The sequence below is a fragment of the Lissotriton helveticus genome, chromosome 7 (assembly GCF_964261635.1).
Source record: "Lissotriton helveticus chromosome 7, aLisHel1.1, whole genome shotgun sequence".
Classification (NCBI taxonomy): domain Eukaryota; kingdom Metazoa; phylum Chordata; class Amphibia; order Caudata; family Salamandridae; genus Lissotriton; species Lissotriton helveticus.
Genome location: NC_136068.1, coordinates 1,545,439,800 through 1,545,467,116, shown reverse-complemented (window position 1 = coordinate 1,545,467,116; position 27,317 = coordinate 1,545,439,800). Strand labels below are relative to the sequence as shown.

The 27,317-nt window shown below is 48.2% G+C and overlaps 1 protein-coding gene across 8 annotated transcripts in view; it reads left to right on the top strand.

Moving 5' to 3' along the window:
* The window catches only part of CNOT3 (CCR4-NOT transcription complex subunit 3), a 1,075,180-nt gene that overhangs the window by 883,620 nt on the left and 164,243 nt on the right, over positions 1-27,317 (top strand). For all 8 annotated transcript variants that reach the window (XM_078655004.1, XM_078655002.1, XM_078654999.1 and 5 more), the window contains one exon: positions 16,836-16,935. In XM_078655004.1, the coding sequence (XP_078511130.1) occupies positions 16,836-16,935 (100 nt within the window). The remainder of the gene's footprint in view (positions 1-16,835; positions 16,936-27,317) is intronic.

Genomic DNA, 27,317 nt, shown 5'->3' with positions numbered 1-27,317 from the left:
ATGTCCACTTGCTCACTGCGCTGAGACAGCCGTTGCTTCTCGTTCACATCGTCTCCAGTACTTCGGAAGTTCTGGTGCCAGGCACTAACATACCGTTTAACCCTCAACCTTTCCCGATACATCCAAAATCATTGAGAGCAAAGATAGCAACAGGGCCACGTTCACCCTGGAACTATGGTGCATGCCATTATTCTTCCCACCCCCCCATTCTCCATTTGCACCCCCACCTCTTATTTACGACTGACACTGCTTTATATACTTCGGGTGTTCTTATGCAGAGCGCACATAGGCGCTTTGTGTGGCTAACAATTGTGCTATTTAAATAGATGAAAATGTGAAATACAATAAAACCAGGCAGCCTGGGGGTTTTTGAACCCCGACCTGACCATTTTCAATTTAAAAAAAGCTTGCTGGAAGGGTTTCTCTTGGATACGGGGGTTGATGGATTAAACATGCATTTCTATGCTAAATCTAGCAGCTTTCTTGTTTTTGTCAGAACGAACTTTCATGAGTTGTCTCACGCTGGGTGTTCTTCTCTGTATCCTTGGTGCGAGTTATAGAGCGCAGCAGATTGTGTGACTTTTTGAAAGTTTTGATGTTAAATGCAGCCCCGTGTATAAGTGTGTCGGGCTCTGCAATTAACATGAACACTTTCCAAAAGGCATGTACTCTACTGCCCTCTATTAACAAAAGGCATGCAGCAAGCCTAAAAACATAACGTGTGCTTTTACAATCACTAATAAATGTTAGTGATTCTGAAAGCACACATCCTGCTTCTAGACTTGCTGCATGTTTTTTGTTAATAGAGCGTGGCTGCGGGAAGATTGTGTACATTTTTGAAAGTTTTCATCTTAATTGCTGCAATTAACATGTATACTTTCAAAAATGCACACAATCTTCTCGCAGCCATGCTCTATTAACAAAAAGCATGCAGCAAGCCCAGGGTCCTGCCGATGCTTCGTTTTTAAGACAGGTCCCAATCAGGCTCTTTATTTTTGCCCTCACCCTTAGGGTAAAAGAAAAATCTTAACTGCTGAAAGCCTTTGGTGTAACTTCAGAGGACTTTTTAAAGATCATTTCAGAACTGAGGCATTTTCAATATATTCAACAAAGCTGTAGTTGTTGCTTCTTATTTATCCTATGCAACTAACAACCATTGACAAAGTCAATAGTCCTGGGATTTTGTAGGTATAATGTTACTTATTGTGTTATATATCTGGATGCAATGACAGAGGCAGCACAATAACGGTCGGGGGGCTCACTATGCTAAGCAGAGATTTTTAGCTTACGTGTTTTTACGCCATGCACTCAATTACATCAAGCACGCCCCTTTGAGAGACCCCCCAGTTTTTTCATCCCACTTAAAGCCCTGAGCAAGCCTAAACGCACCACGCGTGCTTTCAGAATCACTAACATATATAAGTGACTCTGAATGCACACATGGTGGACATCTATGTACATTCCCCCCTGCGTATCCAAGAAACCATCTTCAGAGCGGATAAGTGAACTCATGATTATCAGTTTTAAAGAGTGGAGTAACCCCCGCCTTGGTAGAGTCAGCTCTGTTCTGCAGAGTCTTGCCCTGATGACCTTGAATAATACTTCAACAGATTATTGCAAATAGCATTCTCCTTTAATTTATTTTTAATCTGGGTAATGTGTGTCGCTGCACCCACACATGCGGTTGGGTTCTTGGCGCACATTGCTGTGGCTGGAGCGCACAGAGACCTCACGATGCCGCACACAGAGGAAAAAAATTAGAGGGAACATTGCTGTCCATCAACTGTTGTTTTTGCATTTGTCACCCCGAGTGGGACGGGTATGCTCAGACGTGAGTCCCGTGCTCTCCACACCACTGGAGTCAAGCTATCCTGGCTGATGACGACTGATAGCCAGAAACCGGTCCTAGGATGCTTGATTCCGGTCCAGGAAAGACATGGCTTGGCAGTTCGGGCTGGACTGTTCCCATGAGGCACAGGGTCAAGGCTGATTTGCATATGGCCATGTCTGAACTGGGATGGTGTGGAGCACAAAAAAACAATGGATTTTAGGCCCAGATCTCTGTACTGGGGTGAATGTATGACATTGTTCTGCATTCTGTCCATCAACTGTTGTTTTTGCATTGGTCACCCCGAGTGGGACGTTTATGCTCAGACGTGAGTCCCGTGCTCTCCATACCACTGGAGTCAAGCTATCCTGGCTGATGACTGCTGATAGCCAGAAACCGGTCCTAGTATGCTTGATTCTGGTCCAGGGAAGACATGGCTTGGCAGTTAGGGCTGGACTGTTCCCATGAGGCACAGGGTCAAGGCTGATTTGCATATGGCCATGTCTGAACTGGGGTGGTATGGAGCGCAAAAAAACGATGGATTTAGGCCCAAATCTCTGTACTGGGGTGAATGTATGACATTGTTCTGTAGTAGGGGTGTCTCTGTTATAGTCATAATCTAGTGAATAGACCCCAGAGCAATCAAAAATAATCTCTTAAGCTGTCTATATTACAGTCCTGCATAGACGCTTAAGAGAAAATTAAAGACAATAATGCAGCCTGTACTTACAAGGCTACACTGTCCAGTACTTCAACTAGAAATGCCAAGGATAGTACTAACACATTTAACACAATCTGTCAAGTTTCCCCCACCCCCCTCCACCCCCTAGAGAAACTTTCCTCCCCTCACCAAGTCCTTGAAATGATAGAGAGGAAGGGATGGACAGACAAGCCTCCATAGGCTGCCATTATGTGTCTGAAAAAGGGATACCGTGCCTTTAAGGAACTCTCTAGAGACCCTCGCTATCCCAGCATGCACAGCCCACTGCTTTTACTTTCAGTTCTTTTTTCCGGCTCCTGCTAGCAGGACCCTGGAGCATTGAGCTCGCCCTTTTTGGGTGTTTTGTGTAATTTTTGGCACTTTTAAAGTGTTAGTGTGTTCACTCGACATATTTTTGCTTCTTCTTCAGTTTTCTGGTGCTTTGGCCGCTTTTTTTGTCAAATATGCCTGCCTTATTTGATAAATGTGCTGAGTGTGCCAGGAAGAAGGCAAAATCAGATCCACACAGGGTGTGTATCCTGTGTCTCCCTTCTTCTCCTGTCCCTGAGACTTGTGAGATCTGCCAGCAGTTTTCCAGCAGGACCCTGAAAGACAGACAGAAGATCAGGCTCCAAGGACTGGGCAAAGAAAGCAGCAGGGTCCAGGTGGGTCTGGGCATGAAGGGACCTCTTCCTCTGCCCGTGCTTTGGCCTCTGGGGGGCTCCCCGGTAAGGAGAAGGCCAGAAAACGCCACCGGTCTCCGTCGGCGTCGAGAGAAATGACCACGGTCTGCTCCCCGTCTCCCCAGGGCTCTGGGTCGAAGCGACATTGACGTTCGACGTCGAGGGGATTGACGTCGAGGCCTCCGACGAGGTCGACGTCGAGGACTGCTTCGTCGTCGAGCCATCATCGACGTCGAGAGGGTTCAAGCAGGCGCTCGCCGTCGAGGCGACACCGCCGTTCACTGTCGACGTCGAGAAGACGATCATCGAACGAAGGTGCTCAGCCTCAAGGAGGAAAGCATAGTCCAGCAGGCATTCCAAAGCCAGGACTGAGTCCTCGGTTTCCACGAATCTACGGTCGCGGCGGCGCCGTGGCTCGGCTACCAGGGGTATGGCCTCGAGGTCCCTCCCTTCAGATCAGGCGAAAAAAAGGAGAGTGGAAGAGTCTCTGGGCTTGGAGCACTCGCAAGTCTATTCGCCCTCCAAGCAGAGGTCACCTACACCTCCTCCGTTACCCAAGGACCCTCCTCCGCGTAAACCGACACCTACTCCACCGCCTCCTCCTCCTCATCGTCCTCCGCCTCCTACAACGCCACCTCCACCGAGGTCTGTCTCGTTGCCACATCTACCGACGCCGCCTATGGGTCCACCACAACCTAGGCTCCCGTTTCGGCCTCCACAGCTCCCTCCTCTACGGCCCGTGGACCGTCTGAGGCCGCGGCGGTCTAGATCTCGCTCCAGACAGAGGGATAGATCCAGGAGTCGCCGTCGCTCTTCTACGAGATCCAGACGGCGCCAGTGGAGGGACCGGTCGAGGTCCCGCCACACGGATTCATCCAGTGCCAGGGACTATTCACCTACTCTGTCTGACTCCCCTCGGACAAGGGTGTCTCCAGTAGACGACATAGTCTCCTTCCAGGACGTATTGCTGCGAGGGGCGACTAAGCTGGGCATCACGCCCACGGTGCCCGCGCCATCGACTTCCGTCATTTTCGAAACTCTGCACAAGAAGCATTTATCTCGCCCTTTGCTGCCCTTGGTACCTGGGCTGGTGGAACCTGCCATGGAGCTGTTCCTCACCCCTGCGGCTACGGAATCGGCACCTTCCAGGCTGCAGAAGAAATATAAGGCTCCTGACTCGGACCCAGCGTTTCTTTGTTTGGATCCCGCGCCGGACTCGGTGATTGTGATGGCGGCAAGAAAACAGCACGCCACCACCCCGTCATCAACAGTGCCTCCTGACAAGGAGAGCCGCTGGATGGATTCGGCAGGCAGGAAGGTTTGCGGGACGGCCTCCACCTCAATGAAGGCCGTGAGTGCCTCAGCACTGTTGGGACCCTATGATCGGGCTCTGTGGGAGTCCCTCCAACAGTTCTCGGAACACCTTCCCTGGGAGAAAAGGAAAGATTTCCAAGAGATCCTTACTGAAGGACTGCTGGTCTCCAACCAGGTGATAAGCTCGGCTGCGGATTCCTCCCTCTTGGCAGCCCACGGGTACTGCCATGGGGTCAACCTGAGGCGCCACGCCTGGTTGCTTTTTACATCCTTGAAGCCCGAGGCGCAGCAGAGAGTTGCCAACCTACCCTTTTAGGGCGACACCCTCTTCGGGAAACATGCGTACGACGAGATGGCCCGCATGGAGGCGGAAACCCTGACGGCTGTCGGGTTGGAAAAGCCTAAGGAACAGAAAAAGACCTTCCGCCCGTTCCAGAGGCGGTACGGGGCGCAAGGCAGAGGGCAAGGTCGACAGGCTGGACAGCAACAGCAGCAGTTCCAGCGGAGACCGTTCCAAAAGGGCCGAGGTGGTCAGCAGTCTTCCTCCACGACCAAAGGCCCGGCTGGGTCTAGCCCCTGAGGTGCTACTTCCCCTTTATCCGTTACCCGCTCCGGTGGGGGGAAGCATTCAACATTACCTGGCAGAGTGGAGAAACATTACTCAGGACAAGTGAGTGCTGAATATTGTTTGCAATGGATACAGTCTTTGGTTCACCGGCCCGCCTCCAGCAATTCAACCGGTTGGATCGCAGTTCGAACTGCGCGAGCTCCAGGCGGAGGCCGATACACTATTAAGAAAAAGGGCGATAGGAGACGTCCCTCTGTCTCAAAGGGGAAAGGGTCTTTACTCACACTTCTTCCTAGTGCAGAAGAAGGACAAGAACGAGTTCAGACCCATTCTGGATTTGCGACAAGCAAACAAGTGGATTCGCAGGGAAAAGTTTTGCATGCTGTCTTTGCACCAGATTTATCCTCAGCTGCAGAGAGGAGACTGGCTGTGCGCAATAGATCTGCAAGATGCGTACTTCCAAGTGCCCATTGCACGGAAACATTGGAAGTTCCTGCGCTTCCTCGTCTGCACCAATCCCTATCAGTACACCGTACTACCGTTTGGACTGAAGTCTGCACCCAGGACTTTTTCGAAGTGCATGGCTGTGGTGGCAGCGCACCTGAGAAAGAATAAGGTGTTTGTCTACCCGTACCTTGACGATTGGTTGATCAAAGCCTCCACCTTCCAGGAAGCACAATCGCACTTCAACAGGACGGCCGTCCTGCTGAACTGACTGGGGTTGCACATAAATCTGTCCAAGTCTGTCCCGATTCCTGTGCAGTGCCTGCAATACTTGGGAGCCTCCATCAATACGGTGTCGGCAAGCGTGTCTCCTTTGGAGGAGAGACGCTTATCCATCCTTTGGAAGGCTCAGGCTCTCATAGCTGCTCCATCTACAACAGTGAGGACGGTGTCTTCTCCACTGGGATCGATGGCCTCTTGTATCGTCCTCACTCCGCATGCGCGCCTACACATGAGGCCGCTACAGGAATGTTTGGAGGACCAGTGGGACGGGACCAGAGGTAAGGGTGTTGGGACGACCGGATTTAGTTGTCTCTTCACGGCCAACAGTCCCTGAGATGGTGGTGCTCGGCAGAGAATCTCCTCAGAGGGGTTCCTTTCCACAAGGACATCCCGACTCAGACTATCGTTACGGATGCGTCTCTCCTGGGCTGGGGAGCGCATTCAGACCATCTACAGATCCAGGGAACGTGGTCTCCGGCAGAGTCCACGTATCACATCAATTTCCTGGAACTCAGACCTGTTCACTTGGCACTGAAGGCCTTTCATCCGTCCTTCCAGACCAACTCCTTGCTTGTGCAGACGGACAATACGACCACGATGTATTACCTCAACAAGCAGGGGGGCTCGAGATCGCGCACACTGTCACAGGAAGCACAGGCTATCTGGCACTGGCTGTTAGCCAGAGGACTGACGATAACGGCAACTCATCTGCCAGGTGTGCAGAATGTTCAGGCGGACGCACTCAGCAGGTTGCTTCACGAAAACCACGAGTGGGTCATAAACGACTAGGTGCTAGACGACATCTTCGCCATATGGGGCACTCCAGACGTGGATCTGTTCGCCACCGCCGAAAACAGCAAATGCCGCGACTTCGCCTAAAGGTATTACCAGCCGGGGACTCTGGGGAACGCGCTATGGATCAGCTGGTCGAACAGCTTTCTGTATGCTTTTCCACCCATTCCCCTGATTCCGGCGGTGCTCATCAAGCTGGCCCGGTCCCGGGTGCGGATGATCCTCATTGCGCCGGGATTGGCCCAGCCAGTGGTGGTTCACGAACTTGCTTCACCGGTTGATCCTGCCTCATCGACGGCTGCCATGTCGGCGGGACCTTCTCAGGAAGTTCGGGGGGCAGATGGTGCACCCCAACCTCTCATCATTGAGTTTGGCGGCATGGCTCCTGAGATAGTGCAATATGGCCACTTGAATCTTCCTGAGGATTGCATGGACATATTGAAGGAGGCTAAGAGGCCGTCTACTAGGACCTCTTATGCGTACAAGTGGAAGAGATTCTGCATCTGGTGCATGTCTAAGAACTATGATCCGACGACCTGCAAGGAGGAGGTTATCCTTCCATACCTTCTGCATCTAGCTCAGTCTGGCCTTAATTTACATTCCATTAAGGTACACCTGGCTGCTTTGACTGCTTACAGAAAATGCCCTTTGCAGACATCCTTCTTCCAGATTCCTGTGATTAAGGATTTTTTGGAAGGGTTGAAGAAGGTGTTTCCTCCTGTTCGGCTGCCTTCGCCTTCATGGGAACTAAATGTGATGCTGTCCAGGCTGATGAAGGAACCTTTCGAGCCTATTCAGAAGGCTTCACTGCAGCACCGGTCTTGGAAGGTGCCGTTCCTCGTGGCCATTACATCGGCCCGCAGGGTGAGTGAAATTCGGGCATTGTGTTGCCAGGAACCTTCTACTGTATTTCATGCTGCTATGGTTGTTATGTCTACTCACCCCAAGTTCCTTCCCAGGGTGATTTCTGATTTTCATGTTAATCAGACTATAACTTTACCAACATTTTTCCAGAATCCTTCCACTCCAGCGGAACGGTCTCTTCATTCCCTGGATGTCAGAAGGGAGTTGAAATTCTATCTGGATAAGACCAAGGGTATTCGTAGATCTGACCAATTGTTTGTCAACTATGGGTCGGTTAGGACTGGTCTGGCTACTTCGAAACAGCCCATTTCAAGGTGGATTGTGTCATGTATCCAGCTCCATTATCAGAAAGCGAATAAGACCTTGGGGGGTAAGCCTAAGGCTCATTCTACCAGGGGCAAAACTGCTACAGCAGCTTTGCTTCGAAATGTTCCCATTGCAGAGATCTGCAGGGCGGCCACTTGGAAGTCGGTCCACACCTTTGCTAAGCATTACTGTCTGGATTCTGATGCCAGAGCAGATGCTCAGGTTGGGCAGGCTTCGCTGCGGAATCTGTTCGCACAATAGTGGTGTTGTCTGTTTCTCCACCGCCGGGTTGTTTTTTGGATGGGCTTGCCATTCTATTCACTAGATTATGACTATACACAGAGATCCCCTACTACAGAAGGAGTAGTTTCTTACCCGTAACTCCAGTTCTGTAGTAGGGGTATCTCTGTTATAGTCATAAGCGCCCGCCCTCCTCCCAGGTGGAGGAAATGGTACTGTGATATATGCTACAGGCCTTGCTTTATGCACCTTCAAAAAGAACTGAAAGTAAAAGGAGTGGGCTGTGCATGCTGGGATACCGAGGGTCTCTAGAGAGTTCCTTAAAGCACGGTATCCCTTTTTCAGACACATAATGGCAGCCTTTGGAGGCTTGTCTGTCCATCCCTTCCTCTCTATTATTTCAAGGACTTGGTGAGGGGAGGAAAGTTTCCCCATGGGAAACTTGACAGATTGTGTTAAATGTGTTAGTAATATCCTTGGCATTTCTAGTTGAAGTACTGGACAGTGTAGCCTTGTAAGTACAGGCTGCATTATTGTCTTTAACTTTCTCTTAAGTGTCTATGCAGGACTGCAATGTAGACAGCTTAAGAGATTATTTTTGATTGCTCTGGGGTCTATTCACTAGATTATGACTATAACAGAGACACCCCTACTACAGAACTGGAGTTATAGGTAAGAATCCTTCTGCATTCTGTCCATCAACTGTTGTTTTTGCATTTGTCTCCCCGAGTGGGCCGGGTATGCTAAGACGTGAGTCCCGTGCTCTCCACACCTCTGGAGTCAAGCTATCCTGGCTGATGATGACTGATAGCCAGAAACCGGTCCTAGGATGCTTGATTCCGGTCCAGGGAAGACATGGCTTGGCAGTTCAGGCTGGACTGTTCCCATGAGGCACAGGGTCAAGGCTGATTTGCATTTGGCCATGTCTGAACTGGAGTGGTGTGGAGCGCAAAAAAACGATGGATTTAGGCCCAGATCTCTGTACTGGGGTGAATGTATGACATTGTTCTGCATTCTGTCCATCAACTGTTGTTTTTGCACTCCTTCTACCTGAGCCGCACTCAACAGTTCCCGGTGGAAGACCAGCTCTTTGTTGGCTACGTGGGCGCCACAAAAGGACGGGCCGTGCACAAACGGACCATCTCTCGATAGGCCATTCTCTGCATCAAGGCCTGTTACTCGTTGGCTAAGGAGAAACATCCTGTGGGGCTGCGCGCCCATTCCACCAGGGCAACTGCAGCCACTACTGCCTTGGGACGCGGCGTTCCCTTGCAGGACATTTGTCAGGCAGCTACGTGGGCCTCGCTGCACACGTTTACCAAGCATTACTGCCTTGACAGTTAGACTGCTTCTTTGGCCATTCTGTTCTTCGTGACTTTCTGGTGTAATCTTGTTCGCAGTCCCACCACCGGGGTTGGTATTGCTGGGGTATCTAATCTAAGGTAAGGAATCTATCACTAATGTGTCTCTTTCAGATGCACAAGTTACTACTTGTGTAACTATACATCTGTAAGAGACATTAGTTAGTAATAAATTTCTTACCGCTCCACCCATCCTCCCCGTTCTGCAAACTGATTACTAGGGCTAAGGGCCCTAGTTTCATGGCACCAGTGATCAGTTTCTTGTATGGCTCTGCATTCCTGGTGCATAGTGTACAGAACTGACAGCGCTCATGGGTGGCGCCTAAGTAGTCTCCGTGACGTCATCTCTACGCATATGACGCCAGCGACGAACAAGGAGCCGCACGGCACCGCCTACTGACATGCAGGCGTACTGCTAGCAAAGCTTTCCGGATCCAGTCTGACGCCTGGGGATATTCTGAGATAAGGAATCTATCACTAACTAATGTCTCTTACAGATCTATCATTACACAAGTAGTAACTTGTGCGGCAGGTCGTTTTTCAGGGGGCCTCTCTGAGATGCCCTCTTTGTGCATTTTTCATTAAATCCCACACTGGCATCAGTGTGGGTTTAATGTACTGAGAAGTTTGATACCCAACTTCTCAGTTTTAAGTGTAGCCATTATGGGGCTGTGGAGTTCGTAATGACAGACTCCCAGGACCATATATACTTAATGGTAGCACTGCACTTACAATGTCTGAGAATGGACTTGGACACTGTAGGGGTGCCATCTTTCTGCATGGTATGCCCCCACTTTTTGCTGAATTGCTGATGGTCTTTGACGGAGTGTGACCTGGGCTCCTGCTAATCGGCAAGTACCCAGGTCCTATGTTCCTTCCCTTAATTTGCATTGAAGCCTAAACCCAATTGGCATCCCTGGCTACAGTTAGGCCTCTGGCAAATGGTACCACAGGTACCCAAGGCACTGTGACTAGAGAAGACCTCCAAGGGATGTAGCACTTCTTGTGCCACCCTTAGAGGTCCTGTATGTAGGAAGCTGGCTCTGTATATACTATACCAAAGTGAGGTATAGTGTGCACTGAGTCCTGTGGAACCCCAAAGGTAGGCAGTTAAATAGAACCTTACTCTTATTTGTGATAGTGTGGTAGAGCAGTAAGGCAGTATCAGAGGACAGTGTTAATCATTTGTTGTACACACTCAGTCAGCAAATGAATTCACACACTCAAAGACTGATTGTTTTTGTATAAAAGTATTCTTTTAGTTATTTTATTTTCTAGAACTAAGCAAGCCTGGCAAAGGTAAGCAATACGTACTATACAGTAGTAATGCAATTGAAATACAGTTTGAATGCTAATTGTATATGCACTTTGGTTTGATTTACAGTATGGATGCAGAGAAATGCAGTACTTAGTAAATGCAGTACAAAGACTTGAATAGGCTTTTTAATAAATTAGCAGGTAAGTAACTTTTGAGATTACTAGGCTTACACAGAGTAGTATACCTAGATACTACTCTGGGACATTTCCTGAAAACAGGTAAGTAAAATCGTTTTTTTGATCCTGCACTTAGAAACTTTTCACAGAAAAACAGTCCTATGGAGGAAAACAGTGTTATCGGTTTTGAGGTAAGTATTTGGTAGTGGGAGTTGATGTTCTGGGGGTAGACTCAAGGGTCCCCCAGGGTCAGGGATGCACTCTTGTTACACCCTCGGCGGCACTAGGGTGGCCGGGTGCAGAGTGCTGAGTCCCAGTGTTATCCAATGGGGGATAGTGGGCCTCCAGTTGGTGGCTGCTGGCAAGCAGACCACTGGGTTGTGGGAGCAAAACTCCTGGATTTTAGCTCGGGGCAAATGGGGTGCACCCTCAGCGTTACTAGGGTGGCCGGGAGCAAGGTGCTGTTTCAACGTCGAACACCCTGTTTTCAATGGAGAACCTCCAGTTTGTAAAGACACTGCTGGCTTGGGGATGAAGGTCCTCTAGGTGTGACCACTACTTCGAGAGGTAAGTTGGGAAGTTAGGGGTTGGTTAGGCACAGTCGGTCTGGGCGCAGGGGTGCCTTTTGGGGTCGGATCTTCTATCCAGCTCCTGGTCGTGGTTAGGGGGGCCTTCTCGATTTAGACTGCCGGCAACGGGTGGAGGCTTGAGGGAGGTCAGGGGTCGCCGGATCTCTGGTCAGGGTCACCAGGGTGACCTCCTCGTGGTGTTTGCCCACTCGGGCCGTGGACTGCAGGTGAAGAGTGGTGCGGATTTGCGGTTTCCGGCCAAGGCCAGAGGTTGCAGTTGAACAAATCCGGTGTTCACATGAGATGGATAAAGGCAGGCACTTCCTTCTGGGTTTTCAAGGTTGCTGGCTGCAGGACTCACCGGGATTTCGCAGGAGCAGATTAGAGGGAAAGACAGGCCTGTAGGGCTGGGGCCAAGTCAGTGGGCTTCTTCCTCTTGTTAGTGTCTGCACGGCTGTTCGCTCCTACTTCTTGTAGTTTCTTCTTATCTGAGGAAGCAAGGTTCAGGGGTGCCCATAAATGCTTGATTTAGGGGTGTTCCAGGTAGGTAAAAGGCAGGGACCAAAGGGTTCCTTCCCTGGGTGGTACACCCTTAATATGCCATCCTCCTGTGGGAGGGGGTAGAAGCATCTACCTGGTTGGCTGAGTCCCCCATCTTGAAGATGGCGTGGACTGAGAGTTGTGCTTCACCTCACCTCCCCCAGCTGAGGGGGGGGAGTTGGCATAGTTGGGCACACCTCTCTTCCTCACTTGTTTTTCCCGCCAGTACTCCAGCCCAAGGTGGGGGTCAGAGAAGCTTCCCCTTTGTGAACCCTGCCCATCCTGGGGGACGAGGGCGAGGCTTGGCACCTCGTCCCAGGGTGTGCATAGTTTCAGGCCCTCGAGAGCAGCAGGCTCTCGACCCAGTGGTCTAAAAACCGATCTGGAGGTGGCAGCTGAAAGCAGCCACTCAGCCTGCACACTAGTGGTAGGTTCGTTTTCAAGGGGCATCTCTAAGATGCCATCTGTGTGCACTTTTCATGAAATCCCACACTGGCATCAGTGTGGGTTTAATGTGCTGAGAAATTGGATACCAAACTTCAGTTTTCAATGTAGCCATTATGGTGTTGTGGAGTTCATAATGACAAACTCCCAGCACCATATACTCAATGGTAGTACTGCACTTACAATGTCTAAGAATGGACTTAGACACTGTAGGGTTACAGGACTCATGCACCTGTACCCTCACCACTGGTATAGGTCACCCAGCTAGAGGGGTGACAGATCTATGCCAGGGCAGTGGGTTGTAGGCATGGCACACTTGGATGTGTGCCATGTCGACTCTTCACTTTGTTCTGCACCAAGACACACAGCCTGCAAAGGCACTGTGTGAGTGTCAGGGTACAGGACCTCTAAGGGTGACATAATAAGGGCTGCAGCCCTTACAGGCCTTCTCTGGTCAAAGTGCCCTGGGTACCTGTGGTACCATTTACCAGGTGCTGTCCTGTGGCCAGAGATGCCAATTGGGTTTAGGCTTCAATGCAGTTATTAGAGAAAGAACATAGGCCCTGGGTACCTGATTAGCAGGATCCCAGGGCACACTCCTTCAAAGTATATCAGCAATTCAGCAAAAAGTGGGGGCACTTTCTCACACAACTCCCCCCCCCCCTCTCCCACATCCCCCTCACGCCCTGCCCCCAAACGAAAGAGGATGAGACTAACCTTTCCCTAGAGAGTCCTCATTTTCTAAGTGGAAGAACCTGGAAAATCCATCTGCATTGGCACATGCAGTTCCAGGTCTGTGTTCCACTACAAAAGCCATTCCCGTAGGGAGATGGACCACCTCAACAGTTTAGGATTTTCAACCTTCATTTGCATTAGCCATCTGAGAGGTCTGTGATAAGTTTGAACTAGGAAGATTTGGCTGGGTTCCGCTGCAGAAAATCGGCCGTCATCCACTCTGAGATGGCCAATAAATCATCTTTGAATTTCGCCTTGTCCTGGCTAGGATTGTTTGATAAGATGATCACCAATTGGGTGTCATCTGCATATGACACCATGGATATGCCCCGCCCTTTGGCCATCCGTGCCAATGGGCTCATGTAAACATTAAATAGCATGTTGCTCAATGCTGACCCTTGCAGAACCCCACATCGAAGTGGGTGAACACGAGAGGCAAAAGGGCGCGCTATTACTTGGAAAGTCCGATTGGCCAGAAAAGACGAAAAGCAAGATAAGGCTTTATTGTTGACCCCGATCTCCATGTCAAAGGCCGCACTCGGATCCAGCAGAACCAATGCTGAAGTTCTGCTGGCATCCGAGCGGTCCGCAGCTGTCCTATGACCATTAGCAGAGCAGACTCAGTACTATATCGGGGTTGGAACCCATTCTGGGATATATCTAGTATTGAATTAGCTTCCAAGTAATGAGTTGGAATAGAGTTCACATGAGCTTCCAAGATTTTGGATGTATGTGTTCGCTGCAGCTGAGCATGCTCTTTCCATTTAGTTTGGAGTCTGGACTCTGACTTATTCTCCCAGGTCCCTTTGCATTCCATGCTCTTAGGTCGTATCCCTTTTTTAGAGCTGCCTATTTTGCTGGTTTATACTGTGTTTTTCATTTTTACAGCTGTCTACGCTCTACAGATTGCCCATAGTCCTCCTTGGACTTTCGGTGAGCATCCTTGCTTCACCTATACTTTTTGGATAGTCTGGTGACCTTTTATCTTTTGGACCAGCTTCTCCTATTTGGGTATCTTTTGTGGGGTCAGCTCACATTCCCTCTGTGGATGGTATTGCTTGGGTATCTGATTCGTAGCTAAGGAATCTGCGGCTAGATGTCTATATCAGATGAGCAAGTTACTTACCTTCAGTAATGCCTTATCTGGTAGAGACTGGATCTAGCCGCAAATTCCTTATTAACCCCCACTTCACCCCCATCATCCCCACTCTGTGAACTAAGGGCCCTGTTGTCTCCAAGATCCCCTCTTAGCATACTAACAGTTATTTCATTCTGTACTTGTTAATACCAGCTATTTCTTTATTGGCACACTGTTTCCAGAGACTTTCTCTAATTGGCTCCGCGTTGTTGGAGCAAAAATATTTGCAGTAGAAACTGCCATCAGTCCGTTGGGGGGGGGGGGGGGGGTTATATGGCCTCTGTTGATGTCACATTCAGGAGAAAACGTTGCTACGGAGTCGCTCATTACCCTCTACCAACATGCAGATGTCCTGCCGAAAAGATTTCTGGATCCAGTCTGGCACCTAGGGAGGATTCTAAGATAAGGAATCCACGACTAGGTCCTGTCTCTACGAGATGAGGCGTAACCAAAGGGTGAGTGGCTTGTTCTTTCAGCCAACACCCTGTGAGACTTTCTGCCAGGAGTAGGTAACACCTACTCCAGTGTCAGGCCTCCCTGGTTACCTGTCCTGGGAGTCATTGACACGTCTCCCCATACGGGCAGAAACTGTCTCATGGCCAGCCTCGCTACATGGCCACTGGAAAAATGGGCAACAAAGTGGCAACTTTCTAAAAGTTGCATGTTGCCCCAAGTTACAATATTTTCGACCTGGGTATGAAGTCTGGCTTAACGTAACAAGTTCTTTGAAACCTTGAAGTATCAACTTCGGTAGCACCATTCAGAAGATAGCCCAGCTGAAGTGTTCAGCGTGTAACTCTGTACTTGCCAGTGGGGAAACCTATTTCTCTCCAAGTAAAAATGTAAATTGTGGGTTTTTACAACCAGAACATGATTTTAACATGTTAAACACGGAGTTGGACTTTGCCATTGATGAAAATAGCACAGACGAGTTAGCAGTTTTGAACTGCCCTTCCAGTTTGCTTTGGCAGACTGGGAGCCATGGTTTACCTTGTTCCACTCAGGGTGGCACAAATGCTGCATTACCTGAGGGGACACTAACTTTCAGGCCTTGGGCACCCCTGGTACCATATACTAGGGACTTGGAATTAGAGTTGGGGAATTTAACAATGCCACTTTACTCGTCTAACATGGAGTTCTGGCCAAATTCCATCAGTCGCCACATGGCAGAATATTTTTTCCTACAAGCCTCCAGAAATACTTGCTGGCAAGCGAGATTTTGGCTTCTCCAAGCGTGATATTCTAACACGAGCGGTCAGAGGACTGCTTCGAGTAAATTTGCTGCAACTGAATTGGATTTTCTTCTCTAGCAGCAGCAAAATCAACTCAAATGGCCACACGTTCTTGCGCAGCACGTGGTGGTGTTTGATGATTTTTTTCAGTGCTGCTCAGCTACCAGCACTAAATTACAGCATGACTTGCATATTTTCCGCCCGTTGGCGGAATTCCGTGGAATCTTGCAGAATTTTTATGTAACTCTGCAGAAGTCTGATGAGTCAGATTCCGTGAGTTCCCTCCACCCCTTCATGAAAGTAAGTTAGCATCTGCCAGTTGGGTATGAGTCAATCAATGCACATGTTTACGGGTCAGGGCATTGTCACTGATGTCTGGCTAGCAGGCCTCTGCACACTAAGTTGAAAAACCAGCAGCATCTTTCCAAAACTTTGACGTGACAATACAAAAACAGGCTTTTTGTAATGCCTGTGTACAAAATTCTCAACTTGAAGATCTGTCCACTAGTACTTCCAATAGTTATGTGCTGCATGTATGAGGGGGCTGAAAGAGTAAAAAAGAAACAGAAGTTGGACCCCAAGGTGTCGCTTATATGTAACTCCAATCAGTGACTTCTGAGGCTGAACAAAGTCAAAACGGAGCTACGGAGTGGCGCCAGGGAGTGATGCTGTGAAAGCTGCTTAATCCAGTCAGGGGCCTAGAAATATTTTAAGTTAGGAATCTGCTGCTCGTTCGAGTACCCACCATAAAGAGTGTTACCAAAGATAAGTAAGTTGTACGTCTGATGCGAGTCATTCAGTCCCTAATGTTATAGCAGTTAATCTCGTCTTTGATGTCCCTAAGAGACAACAATGGAATTTAGTAGTCTGTATTTTTGATGAGTGCAGATGCTGTGCTTGTCCTCCAGAACTCTCAGCGGCTCTTTTAAAAAGCATGACGATTGTAGTGCAGCCTTGTGGCCCTATTTGTTTCCTTTCCATTTCATCCTAAGGAAACAATCAGACGTGTTAGAAGCAATCAAACTTGTTCTGAATTCCTGTGCTTGAGTCCAATTTGAGCTTCCATTGTTGACTAGAGACACTTAATCATCTTAAAAACTGCTGAGAGGTCAAGGCCAATGACAGATGGTATTCCTGGATCATTGGTGGTAAATTACAGATTCCATGCAGGTACTAGTGAAAATCTGCCTCAGTACTAATAAAATAAATCGTAATTTGCTCATACAAAATCATTTTATGTAAATATTTCATGGCATGTTTACTCTTACTCCGAAAGTTCCCTTTCTTTTACCATATTAACTGTTAGACACCTTATATTTTTGCTGTCTGTTGCTTTAACTATTTTCACTCTTAATTTTCAGGCCCCCGAGCCCCTCAGCTCACTGAAGTCTATGGCAGAGCGAGCAGCAATTAGTTCCAACCTGGAAGAGCCAGTGACATCTGCACACCTCAATGACCGGGGTAAGATTCATTTTAATAGGGTAACATCTTCCTGCTACAGTGGGGTGACAGATCACTTCCTTTCTTCGATGTTTGGTCATATTGCAGCCCAGCCAGTAGTTTTTCTAAAGAGCACATTTGAAGGTGAACAGTCAAAATTATTTCTGGTCACTTTTCTTACCTGCTGAGAAGAGTTGAGCCATTGAATGACTAATATTGAAGGTATTTCAATATTTGCTCAAGGTTGTTGCATAGTTTATATTCTTAGGAGAGGCTGCATAGCATTTCTACTTTGTTGTAATATTGGTAGTTTGATTTCATCATGGGTTCCTTTCCTTGTGTGCTCTTTATTCTAGTCGGCCTTAACTTCAAATCTGCCATTATTTTAAGTAGCAATTCTCTCAGGCAGTATTTTCATTTAGTGCCATCTCTTTAGTATTGGTGTTGGCCGTCTTTAGCATGATTTGTTAATTAGAGACAATAAACACCTAGGCAATTGACTGGTCTGGCATGGACCTATTACAAGTCATTGATATATGATGTGACTCAGTGTACTGAACATTTAGATTAAAATATGCATTTTATTCTTATAGATTCATGATAAAAACATGTTGTGACATAATACATTTAACAACATATTAACAAATATATAATGCATATAAAATTATGAATACAAAACACAAATTTCAGACATATAACATACACAAATATGTAAATAAATTCATTGTTGCTTGTTGAAAAAATGTGGCTAGATCTTTAGACAAGTTCTTATTTTAGCATGATTTGTTTCATGTTCTCCAACTACCTTCTGAGCAGTTCATGTTTAAGAGACTGCACAGCTTGATCCTTTAAAGGGAGAGTAAGAATAACAACAAAATAAAGTACCTTGCAGAACTTAGAGCTGTTGTCAACACTTTGCTCAAAGTGCTCAGAGAACATGCCATTACATATGCATTCTGCAGATGGCCATCTTGCTTCTTGAGCTTTGGAAGGCTGTGATGAGAGAAAGCAGGATTTCCCTCCAGTTGTTCCCTCCCCTGTACATATTGTAAAGTTGGAGTGCAGCGTTAAGTGTGCTTCTCGCATTAAAGTTTGGCTTCTCAATTCCACCAAAATGTCGGGGGTTTGATCATTATGCACATTCGGTCCGAACAAACAGGTGAAAGAAAGGTTGTAAGGTATCCTCAAAGACCCCTGTTAAAATATGGTATTAAACAATGTTGAAATACTAAGTCTTCAAGTAATCGACATTGGTATTCCCACATAGTTGAAGTTATACACATCCATCATTAGAAGAACTCTCCTTATTTCTGGAGTGCAATAACAACATGCCCCAGAAGACCTACATAGAAAATGAATTATGGTTGTTTGAATTAAAGGCCTTCTTTTCTATTGAGGATTCTGGTAGTATAAACCATCAGACTGAGTCTCCACATTTTTAAGTGAAACATAAACCAATAATGCATTGGAACACATAGGCACCTGAAATGTTTTACCGGATATTTTTGTTTCATTCAATAAAATAAATGATGCCGAATAATGCATGAAAACGTACCCGTTTCACCCTTATGATGAATGAATGTCATTTGCATGGGACAGAAATATCCAGTAGATGACTGGACCCGAACCTGAACTGCCAGCACTGCTGCTGCTAGCGAGGTGAGGCCAGAGTTGTTGGAAACGCCAAAACACTGCCGAAGGAGCAGTGCAGCCCGCAGTTCAGCACTCACTGCCGCACCCTAGCTCCGGCCCAGGCCGGACCTCCCCCCACCCCCCCACCCCCCACCCCCCCCACACACACACACACACACTCACACACACAGCTTCCAAACCACAACCGCCCACCTTCTGGAAGGGGTACCCGGGGGGTCTGCTGACAACCACGCTGGTGAAGCAACCAAGGTGGGGCCTGATCTGACACCAACTGAGCTCCCGGCCCCTGGCCCAGCCTTCAGGAGCGAGGTAAGTGGGAGAGGTCGCCAAGCCGACCATCCTATAAGCATCTGAAAAGAGTGCTAGACCGAGCAAGACGACCTTAGAGCGCTGCCTTGGAGAGAGCACTCCGGCAAAGCCTACAGAAGAGGCCCAGACAGTCTAGTGTGGCTTGTAGGCGGCGGCGGTGCTCTGCTCACCCAGTAGTGCACCCATATAAGCCACCAGCTTCCTCAAACCTTACTCAAGCCCTCCCCAGCCCACCACAAAAGGCAATCCGGTGAAAGGTCCACCATGAAAAGCTAGAATAGCAATCCGAAGGGAGCGCTCATGCCCCTGACATTTAGCCTGAGCGATCAGTTCTCCTGCCCTGTTGAAACTCCAAATATAGTAACTCATTAACAGGCAAAACCCACCGAAAACATCGGCCAGAGCTCACTCACCTGCACTGGCCTGAGGGGGTTAGCGAAGGCGTATAGAAGCGAAGAAGAAAGGAAGGAGAAGGGCAGCACACCAAAACCTCCCCATACAGGAGAAGAAGTATGGCGCTCAAAAATAAGTCATCTCATCATCAAGAAACAGACGCAGAAGAGAATAAGATCACAGGGCCAATACATTCAAGGGTCACATGAAGCAAGGCCCAGCTATTCTACCAGGAGCCCCCCAAAGTGAATGCCCCTCATTGGGTATTTCCAAGCACCCGGCAGTCCAATAACTATCTCTGACAGCTCCTCGGAAGGGGTAGATGAGGCGACAGAGCATAAACCCCCGTGACTTGGATGTAGCCAAGGGAGGGCGGATAGTCGCCTCCCCCCCCCCCCCATCCCCCCTGTCCCCCCCCCCCTCCCCAGGAAACTCCGTTCCCAAGCGCACAGCTCACTCATACGCCGGAGCCTGGGATTGGGAACAGGAAGCACAGGATCAGCCCCCCTTCAGAGAGAACCAAGGGGAGAATAAGTGTCAGAAGGCAGCATCTGCAGAGAAAAGGTAGAAGAGCCAGAGAGGTTCCCACAGGACACATGGAACGTAGAAGACGGTTCCGGTACCAAAACATACTTCGGCTCCGAAGGTAGATGAGTCTAAACGTACTCCGGGAATAAAAACTCTGGATCCAAAGAGCACGGATCCTAAGAAAAAGTCTTCGGAACCAAAACCTGCTCCATACTGCACTGTTAAAGCTAAGCATTGTGGCCCCAAACCAGATAAATCGGCACCGAAAAAGGATTTTCCAGTAGAAGAGCTTTTTAAACCTGATCCCAAGCAAAAGACTCTTTATAATAATCCAAATACTGGACATATCACTTCAGTGCCTGAAAAGAGGAAAATGGACTATCCTAAACCACCACTGCCAGTTCCTCTAAAAAAGCATGCTCAAACTTCGCCCATAAGGATTCCTTCACCAGAAGTAGAAATACCAGTAGATATTTCTCCTGTACATTCACCATTAAGTACACATAGTCTTATACCACAAGATGAGGATGATGCGGATAGCTACTCACAAGAGGTAGAGTGAACATCACATGAACAACATTAATGACCCAGATGATATTCCTGGGCTATCAGGTGACCCATGGGAAGATTATAATGCACCAGATCTGCCACAAGATGATGTATACCAGTTTGGACCATCTCCCCCAGATGACACTATTGGGTTTACGCAGCTCATTCATAGAGCAGCCACTTTCCATGGAGTAGGCTTACACACAGATACAGTGGAAGAAGACTTCCTAATGGACTCACTAATGTCGTCACATAAGACCACAACCACACTTCCAATACTTAGTGGAGTGGTAAGACATGCACCTGAAATATTTAAAGACCCAGTTAGAACAAGGGTAATTAACCCCAGACTAGAAAAGAAGTACAAAGCGGCTCCAACTGATCAGCGTACATTAAAGGACAGTTGCCATTGGACTCATTAGTAGTGTCAAATGCGAGAAAAAGAGCTAACTCGCAGACAACAGGGGATGCTCCACCCCCTGACAAATGGTCTAAGCTTTTAGATGCTTCGGGAAAACGCACCATTTCACAAGCAGCCAATGTCTGGAGGATTGCTAACACTCAAGCTTTGTTAGCAAGATATGATAGAGCTCATTATGATGAGTTAGAGTCACTCATGCAACACTTGCCAGAACAATATAAAACCAGGGCTTCTGACCTAATACAGGAAGGCAAGGTTATTACAAATACCTCCATAAGATGTGCACTAGACACAGCAGAGACAGCCTCTAGAGCAATAATTACAGGGGTATTGTTGCGTAGACATGCATGGTTACGCATCTCTGGGTTTAAACCAGAAGTACAAGCCATTATCGTAAACCAGCCATTTGACCAACATCATCTTTTCGGTCCATCAGTTGATAGTGCACTAGAAAAGATGAAAAAAGATACAGACACTGCAAAAACCATGGGAGCTTTACAAACACAAGCCCATAGGCCTTCCTTTCGCTCCTCATATAGGGGCACCTCTAAGGGTTTCCAAACCGACAATACCTCCTCTTCTTACAAAGCGCCCAACCAAACCTCGCCCAGTAAAGGATATTATAGGGGAGGTTATAGAGGAAACAACAATAAGGGCAGAGGTAGAGGAAACAACTATCGCAACACCTCTACTCCCAAACAGTGACTTCCCTTCCATCCCCCCAGACCATTCCACTCCTGTCGGGGGGAGGTTACAACAGTTCCTACCTGTCTGGAACTCCATCACTACAGACAGGTGGGTAATTCAGTCAGGTTATTGCCTGGATCTCACTTCCACTCCCCCAACAATACCACCCAGACAGCGTCCCATGTCACAAGAACGCCTCATACTGTTAAGATAAGAGGTGGAATCTCTACTGCAAAAGAATGCAATAGAACCAGTCCCAAAACAACATCAAAACACAGGAGTTTATTCTCTATACTTTCTCATACCCAAAAAGGCCGGGGTCCCTATTTTAGATCTAAGACCCCTAAACCTGTACATACAATCAGACCACTTTCACATGGTCACACTACAACAGGTTCTACCGTTGCTAAAGAAGGGAGACTTCCTTGCCACATTAGATCTCAAGGACGCCTACTTCCACATTCCCATACATCAATCGCACAGAAAGTACCTAAGGTACTTTCTGTGCGACAAGACCGAGATCATGACCTTCGGAAAACTCTCCCCTGAATGGTCTCTCGGCTGGTGGCCAGACAAGCTCGGCCATCCACCTGTCCCAGTGGAAAAAGCCAGAAACCTGGGAGTGATTTTCGACAACAAGTTGGTCTTTGACCTCCATGTTAATAAGGTTGTGTCATCTTCATTTTTCATCTTGAAAAAGATCAAGAAGCTGCTACCTTATCTCCCTCCGTCAGCTGGGAAGACTCTGGTCTCTACCTTAGTCTTCTCAAAAATAGACTACGCGAACGCTCTCTTCCTCCACACTCAGAAGCGTGTCATCATGAAGCTGCAATCCATTCAGAACGCGGCTGCTAGGATGCTTCTTAATATCCCTCGCCGCAAATCTACCACTTCTGCTATTCGCCAGCTTCACTGGCTGAGAGTCGAGAGCCGTGTTAAATTTAAGGCCCTTTGTATTGCCTATAAGGCCATACATGGCACAGGACCCAGATTCTTGATCGAAGCTTTTCAGCTCTACACCCCCAGAAGGCACCTTAGATCGGCCAATACCAGTCTTCTGTCGGTGCCGCGTACAAGATCAGTCACCTGGGGTGATAGGCGCTTTCTTGTGGCCATTCCAAAACTTTGGAACCTTCTGCCAACTGCCATAAAAGCCGCTCCGAATCTGATTAGCTTCCGTAGACTTCTGAAAACATGGTTGTTTAACCAGTGAGAAGACGGTAGGATGATGAACTCTTGTTGCTCCACAGCGCCGAGACACCTTCGGGTATTTGTCGCGCTATAAAAGTTGCGTAAATAAATAAATAAGGTTCATTCTAGAAGGTCAACACTACCAATTCAAGGTACTCCCTTTCGGAGTAACTACAGCACCTCGAGTGTTCAGCACACTTAAGAAGGGACAACATTCATGTCTTCCCATACCTGGACGACTGGTTAATAAAATCCAAGTCATACAACCAATGTGTACAGCACACGCATTAAACAATATGCCTGCTACACAAACTGGGATTCACAGTAAATCAAAAGAAGTCCCATCTCCAACCGTCCCTGTCTCAGCAGTATCTAGGTGCTACAATAGATACCTCCAAGGCAATAGCGTACCCCAACCCAATAAGAATACAAACTATGCAGGATCTTATCAAAAGATTCCAGCCACAACACTCACTACCAGCTCGAGTGTTCATGCAACTAATAGGAATGATGGCATCTTGCATTTTCATAGTACCATACGAAAGACTACAAATGCGCCCCATACAAGAGTGCTTAGCAAGTCAGTGGAATCAGGCTCAGCAACAAATAACAGATCTGGTGGTGGTAGACGACCGGACATATCGCTCTCTGCAATGGTGGAACACCAAAAACCTTTCCAAGGGCTGGCTGTTTATAGAGCCTGTTCCACAAATAATATTAACCACAGACGCATCTCTCACAGGATGGGGAGCGCATTTACAAAATCACACAGTACAGGGTACATGGACAGTGCAACAAAAACTACTCCACATAAATCATCTGGAGTTATTAGCGATTTTTCTAGCTCTAAAATCGTTTCAGCATTACCTATCAAACAAAGCTGTACTAGTCCGGATGGACAAAATGACAGCAATGTATTACATTCAGAAACAAGGAGGAACACACTCCCTACAGCTCTCCCTGGTGGCACAAAGCATATGGAGGTGGGCCATTCCTCAGAACATTTTTCTATTAGCAGAACATCTACCAGGAGTTCGCAATCAAGTTGCAGATCTGTTAAGTCGTCAGAGACAACAGATACACGAATGGGAACTTCATCATCAAGTTCTTCAGCCATTTTTTCAAAAGTGGGGTCAACCAGAGATACATCTGTTTGCTACAAACCACAACTCCGAATGCCCAAGCCTCGCCGCCAGATACCCACACCCGTTATCCAAAGGCAATGCGGTATGGATGAACTGGTCAAACAAATTTGCGTACGCTTTTCCACCTCTCCCACTAATTCCATTAGTGGTACGCAAGCTACAGCCGCATTCTCTCACATTGATTCTCAAAGCATCAACGTAGGCAAGACAACCCTGGTACACCACGCTACTAGAGCTCTCAGTAGTACCACGCCACAAACTAAAACTCTCCCCACATCTATTAACACCAAACCATGGAGAGATTATGCATCCAGACCCAATGCAGCTCAATCTAGCGATTTGGCTCCTGAGGTCTTAGAATTTGGATATCACCACCTGATTACATGAATGTCATAAAAGAAGCAAGACGCCCTACCACTAGAGCATGTTATGCAGCAACGTGCAAAAGATTTGTTTTATATTGTACAAATAACATCAATCCCGTAGATGTTTCCATACAAAACATCATATGCTACCTGTTACATCTGCAAAGATCTAACTTAGCGTATTCCTCAATCAGGTTACATCTTGCTGCTATAGCAGCATATCTTCAAAACAGACAACATTTGTCATTGTTTAGAGTACCTGCAATCAAAGCGTTTATGGAAGGACTCAAAAGAATAATTCCTCCCAGAATACCACCATCTCCAGTGTGGAATTTAAAAGCCATTATGATGCTGTGGAGTTCCTAATGACGAACTTCAAGCACCATATACTCTTAATGGCATTACTGCACTTACGTTGTCTGAGAATTGGCTTAGACACTGTAGGGGTACAGGGCTCATGCACCTGTACCCTCACTACTGGTATAGTGTACCCAGCTAGAAGGTTGGCTGACCTATACCAGGGCAGTGAGTTGTAGGCATGCCACACAGGCATGTGTGCCATGTTGACTCATCACTTTATTCTGCACCAAAAGACGTAGCCTGCAAAGGCTGTGTGTGTGTGTGTGTGTGTGTGTGTGTGTGTGTGTGTGTGTGTGTGTAAAGGCCTCTAAGGGTGGCACAATAAGTGCTGCAGCCCTTAGAGGCATTCCCTGGCCACAGTGCCCTTGGTACCTGTGGTTCCTTTATCTGAAAGAGACTGTAGTTATAGATTCCTTACCTTAGAATTACCCCCAGGCATCAGACTGGATCCGGCAAAAACAATTCGTAGCAGGACTCCTGCGTGTCGGTAGGTGGCGCCAGTCGAGTCAGTTTTCGTAGTCGCCGGGATGACGTTGTGGTGTCTACTTAGTAGCCACCCTGCACATTTACATCAGTTCTTTCTTTTTCCGCGTCTGCCAGCACAGATTCAGAGAGAGCGTGCACCTTAGTCTTTTTTTTTACTAAACTTTTTTCAACCTCTGGCAACATCTTTTTCGAGTTTTCGACTTAATGTACACGAGGGATGTCTCATCACCGGACCGGATTCCAGCCCTGGGACTCCTGTCCTGTCGCAAGCTGAAGTCGGTCACCGATCTGCAATTCATGTGTCTTTGGTGCCTGGAGCGCGACTATGATTAGAAGTTGTGCTCCAATTGCTGGGCCATGAACCCAAAGGCTTTGCGGGGGGTGGTCCCGAAAGCGTTTGGAGGCCGGCAGTCTGCTCCATGTTGTTCGAGGACCCGGTCGAGCGAAAGGTTGCTGGACTGGTCGCCGGAGTCACCACCACTTGTCATCGAAGTCTTCGCACTCCTCTGGTAAGTGGAAGCACAAGAAGGAGACGAAGCATCGTTGCCCTTTGCCTCCTCCCTGTCCGTCAGCCGATGTGGGACCCGGAGCGTTGTCGCTCTCCGGCTCCGTGCTTCCCTCCCTTTCCCGGAGCCGGAGAGTTCCCTGCCCAGCTTTGTGCATTTTACGAAGCGCTTCATAGTATTTTTGGGCAGCCCAACTCCGCAGGCGCTCCAATCCATGCCACCAGCAATCCATTGCATATTGGAGGATCACTTGGCACTTCTCTGCCAGGAAGTTACGGCTCTCTTGGCCAAGGGAGCTATAGAACGGGTCCCTTTGCCAGAAGTGGGTATTGGTTGCTATTCCCACTACTTTCTGGTACCCAAGAAGAACAAAGGCCTGTGTCCTATCTTAGACCTCAGGGCTCTCAACTGCTTCCGGAAGGAGGAGTTAAAGATGCTCACTTTGGCTCAGATCTTCTCTGCCCTCGATCCTGGAGACTGGATGGTAACATTGGATTTGCAGGATGCCTATTCTCACTTCCCCGTCCTGCCAGCTCACAGGCGTTACCTGCGGTTCACAGTAGGCCACGAGCATTTTTAGTTTACCGTGCTCCCCTTTGACCTTACCAGCGCCCCTTGGGTGTTCACAAAAGTGATGGCCGCAGCTCATCTGCGCAGATCAGGGGTTCCAATCTTCCCCTATCTCGACGACAGGCTGTTGAAGGCAAGCTCGCCCCCAGGCTGTCTCCACGCACCTCCAGAGTATGGCAGACCTCCTGCATTCGCTGGGGCTGACTATCAACGTGCCGAAGTCGCACCTGATTCCCTCCTTCTCAGAAGCTCCTTTTCATCTGAGCAATTCTGAATACAGCGCAGTTTCGGGCTTTTCCTCCCAAGCAGCGAGTCCGGGCTATGCTACAGATGTTTCTGCCTCTATCCCGTATTTCATTGAGAATAACCCAGTGGCTGCTGGACCTCATGGCTGGTGGGTCACACCAGATGGCATATGCGGGCTTTGCAGTGGGACCTGAAGTTCCAGTGGGCGTAGCATCAGGAGAATCTTTCCGAAGTCGTCAAGATTTTGGAGGGGACTACACGTCAGTTGAGTGGTCGCTCACAAACCAGGATTGGCTCAATGGTAGATCCCTTCCCCAACCAGAGTTCACAGTGGTGACCAATGCTTCATTCCTGGGATAGGGAGGTCACATGGAAGAGGCAGAGATCAGGGGTCTCTGGTCTTCGGCAGGGTCTGGGCTCCATATCTACCTTCTGGAACTCTGGGTGATCCATCTCCCACTGAAGACATTCCTTCCTGTTGTCAGAGTACTGCAGGTGTTCACGGACACCACCACTGCCATGTGGTACTGCAACAAAAAAGGGTGAGGTGGCTTCATGGACCCTATGTCAAGAGGCTCTTCGCCTTTGGTCATTGCTGGAACAGCATGGTATTCCCACCTGGCAGGCTCCTTCAACGCCTGGGCGGACAAACTCAGCCGCCGGTACATGATGGATCACGAAAGGCGTCTTCACTCTGAGGTGGGGCAAGGTCTCTTTCAGCAGTGAGGAGAGCCTTGGTTAGTTCTATTCGCCACTGAAGAGAACGTGCAAATTTCAGCAGTTCTGCATGTTGTAGTTTCCAAGGCGGCACTCACTCTGCAACGCCTTTCATCACAAGTGGAATTGCAGCCTTCTGAACTCCTTTCCGCCTGTACCACTTCTACCCAGAGTGCTTAAGAAGATCAAGCGGGACCAGACCCAAGTCTTTCTTGTGGCTCCGCACTGGTCACGAAGAGTCTGGTATCCAGATCTCTTGAGCATGGCCATCGATCCT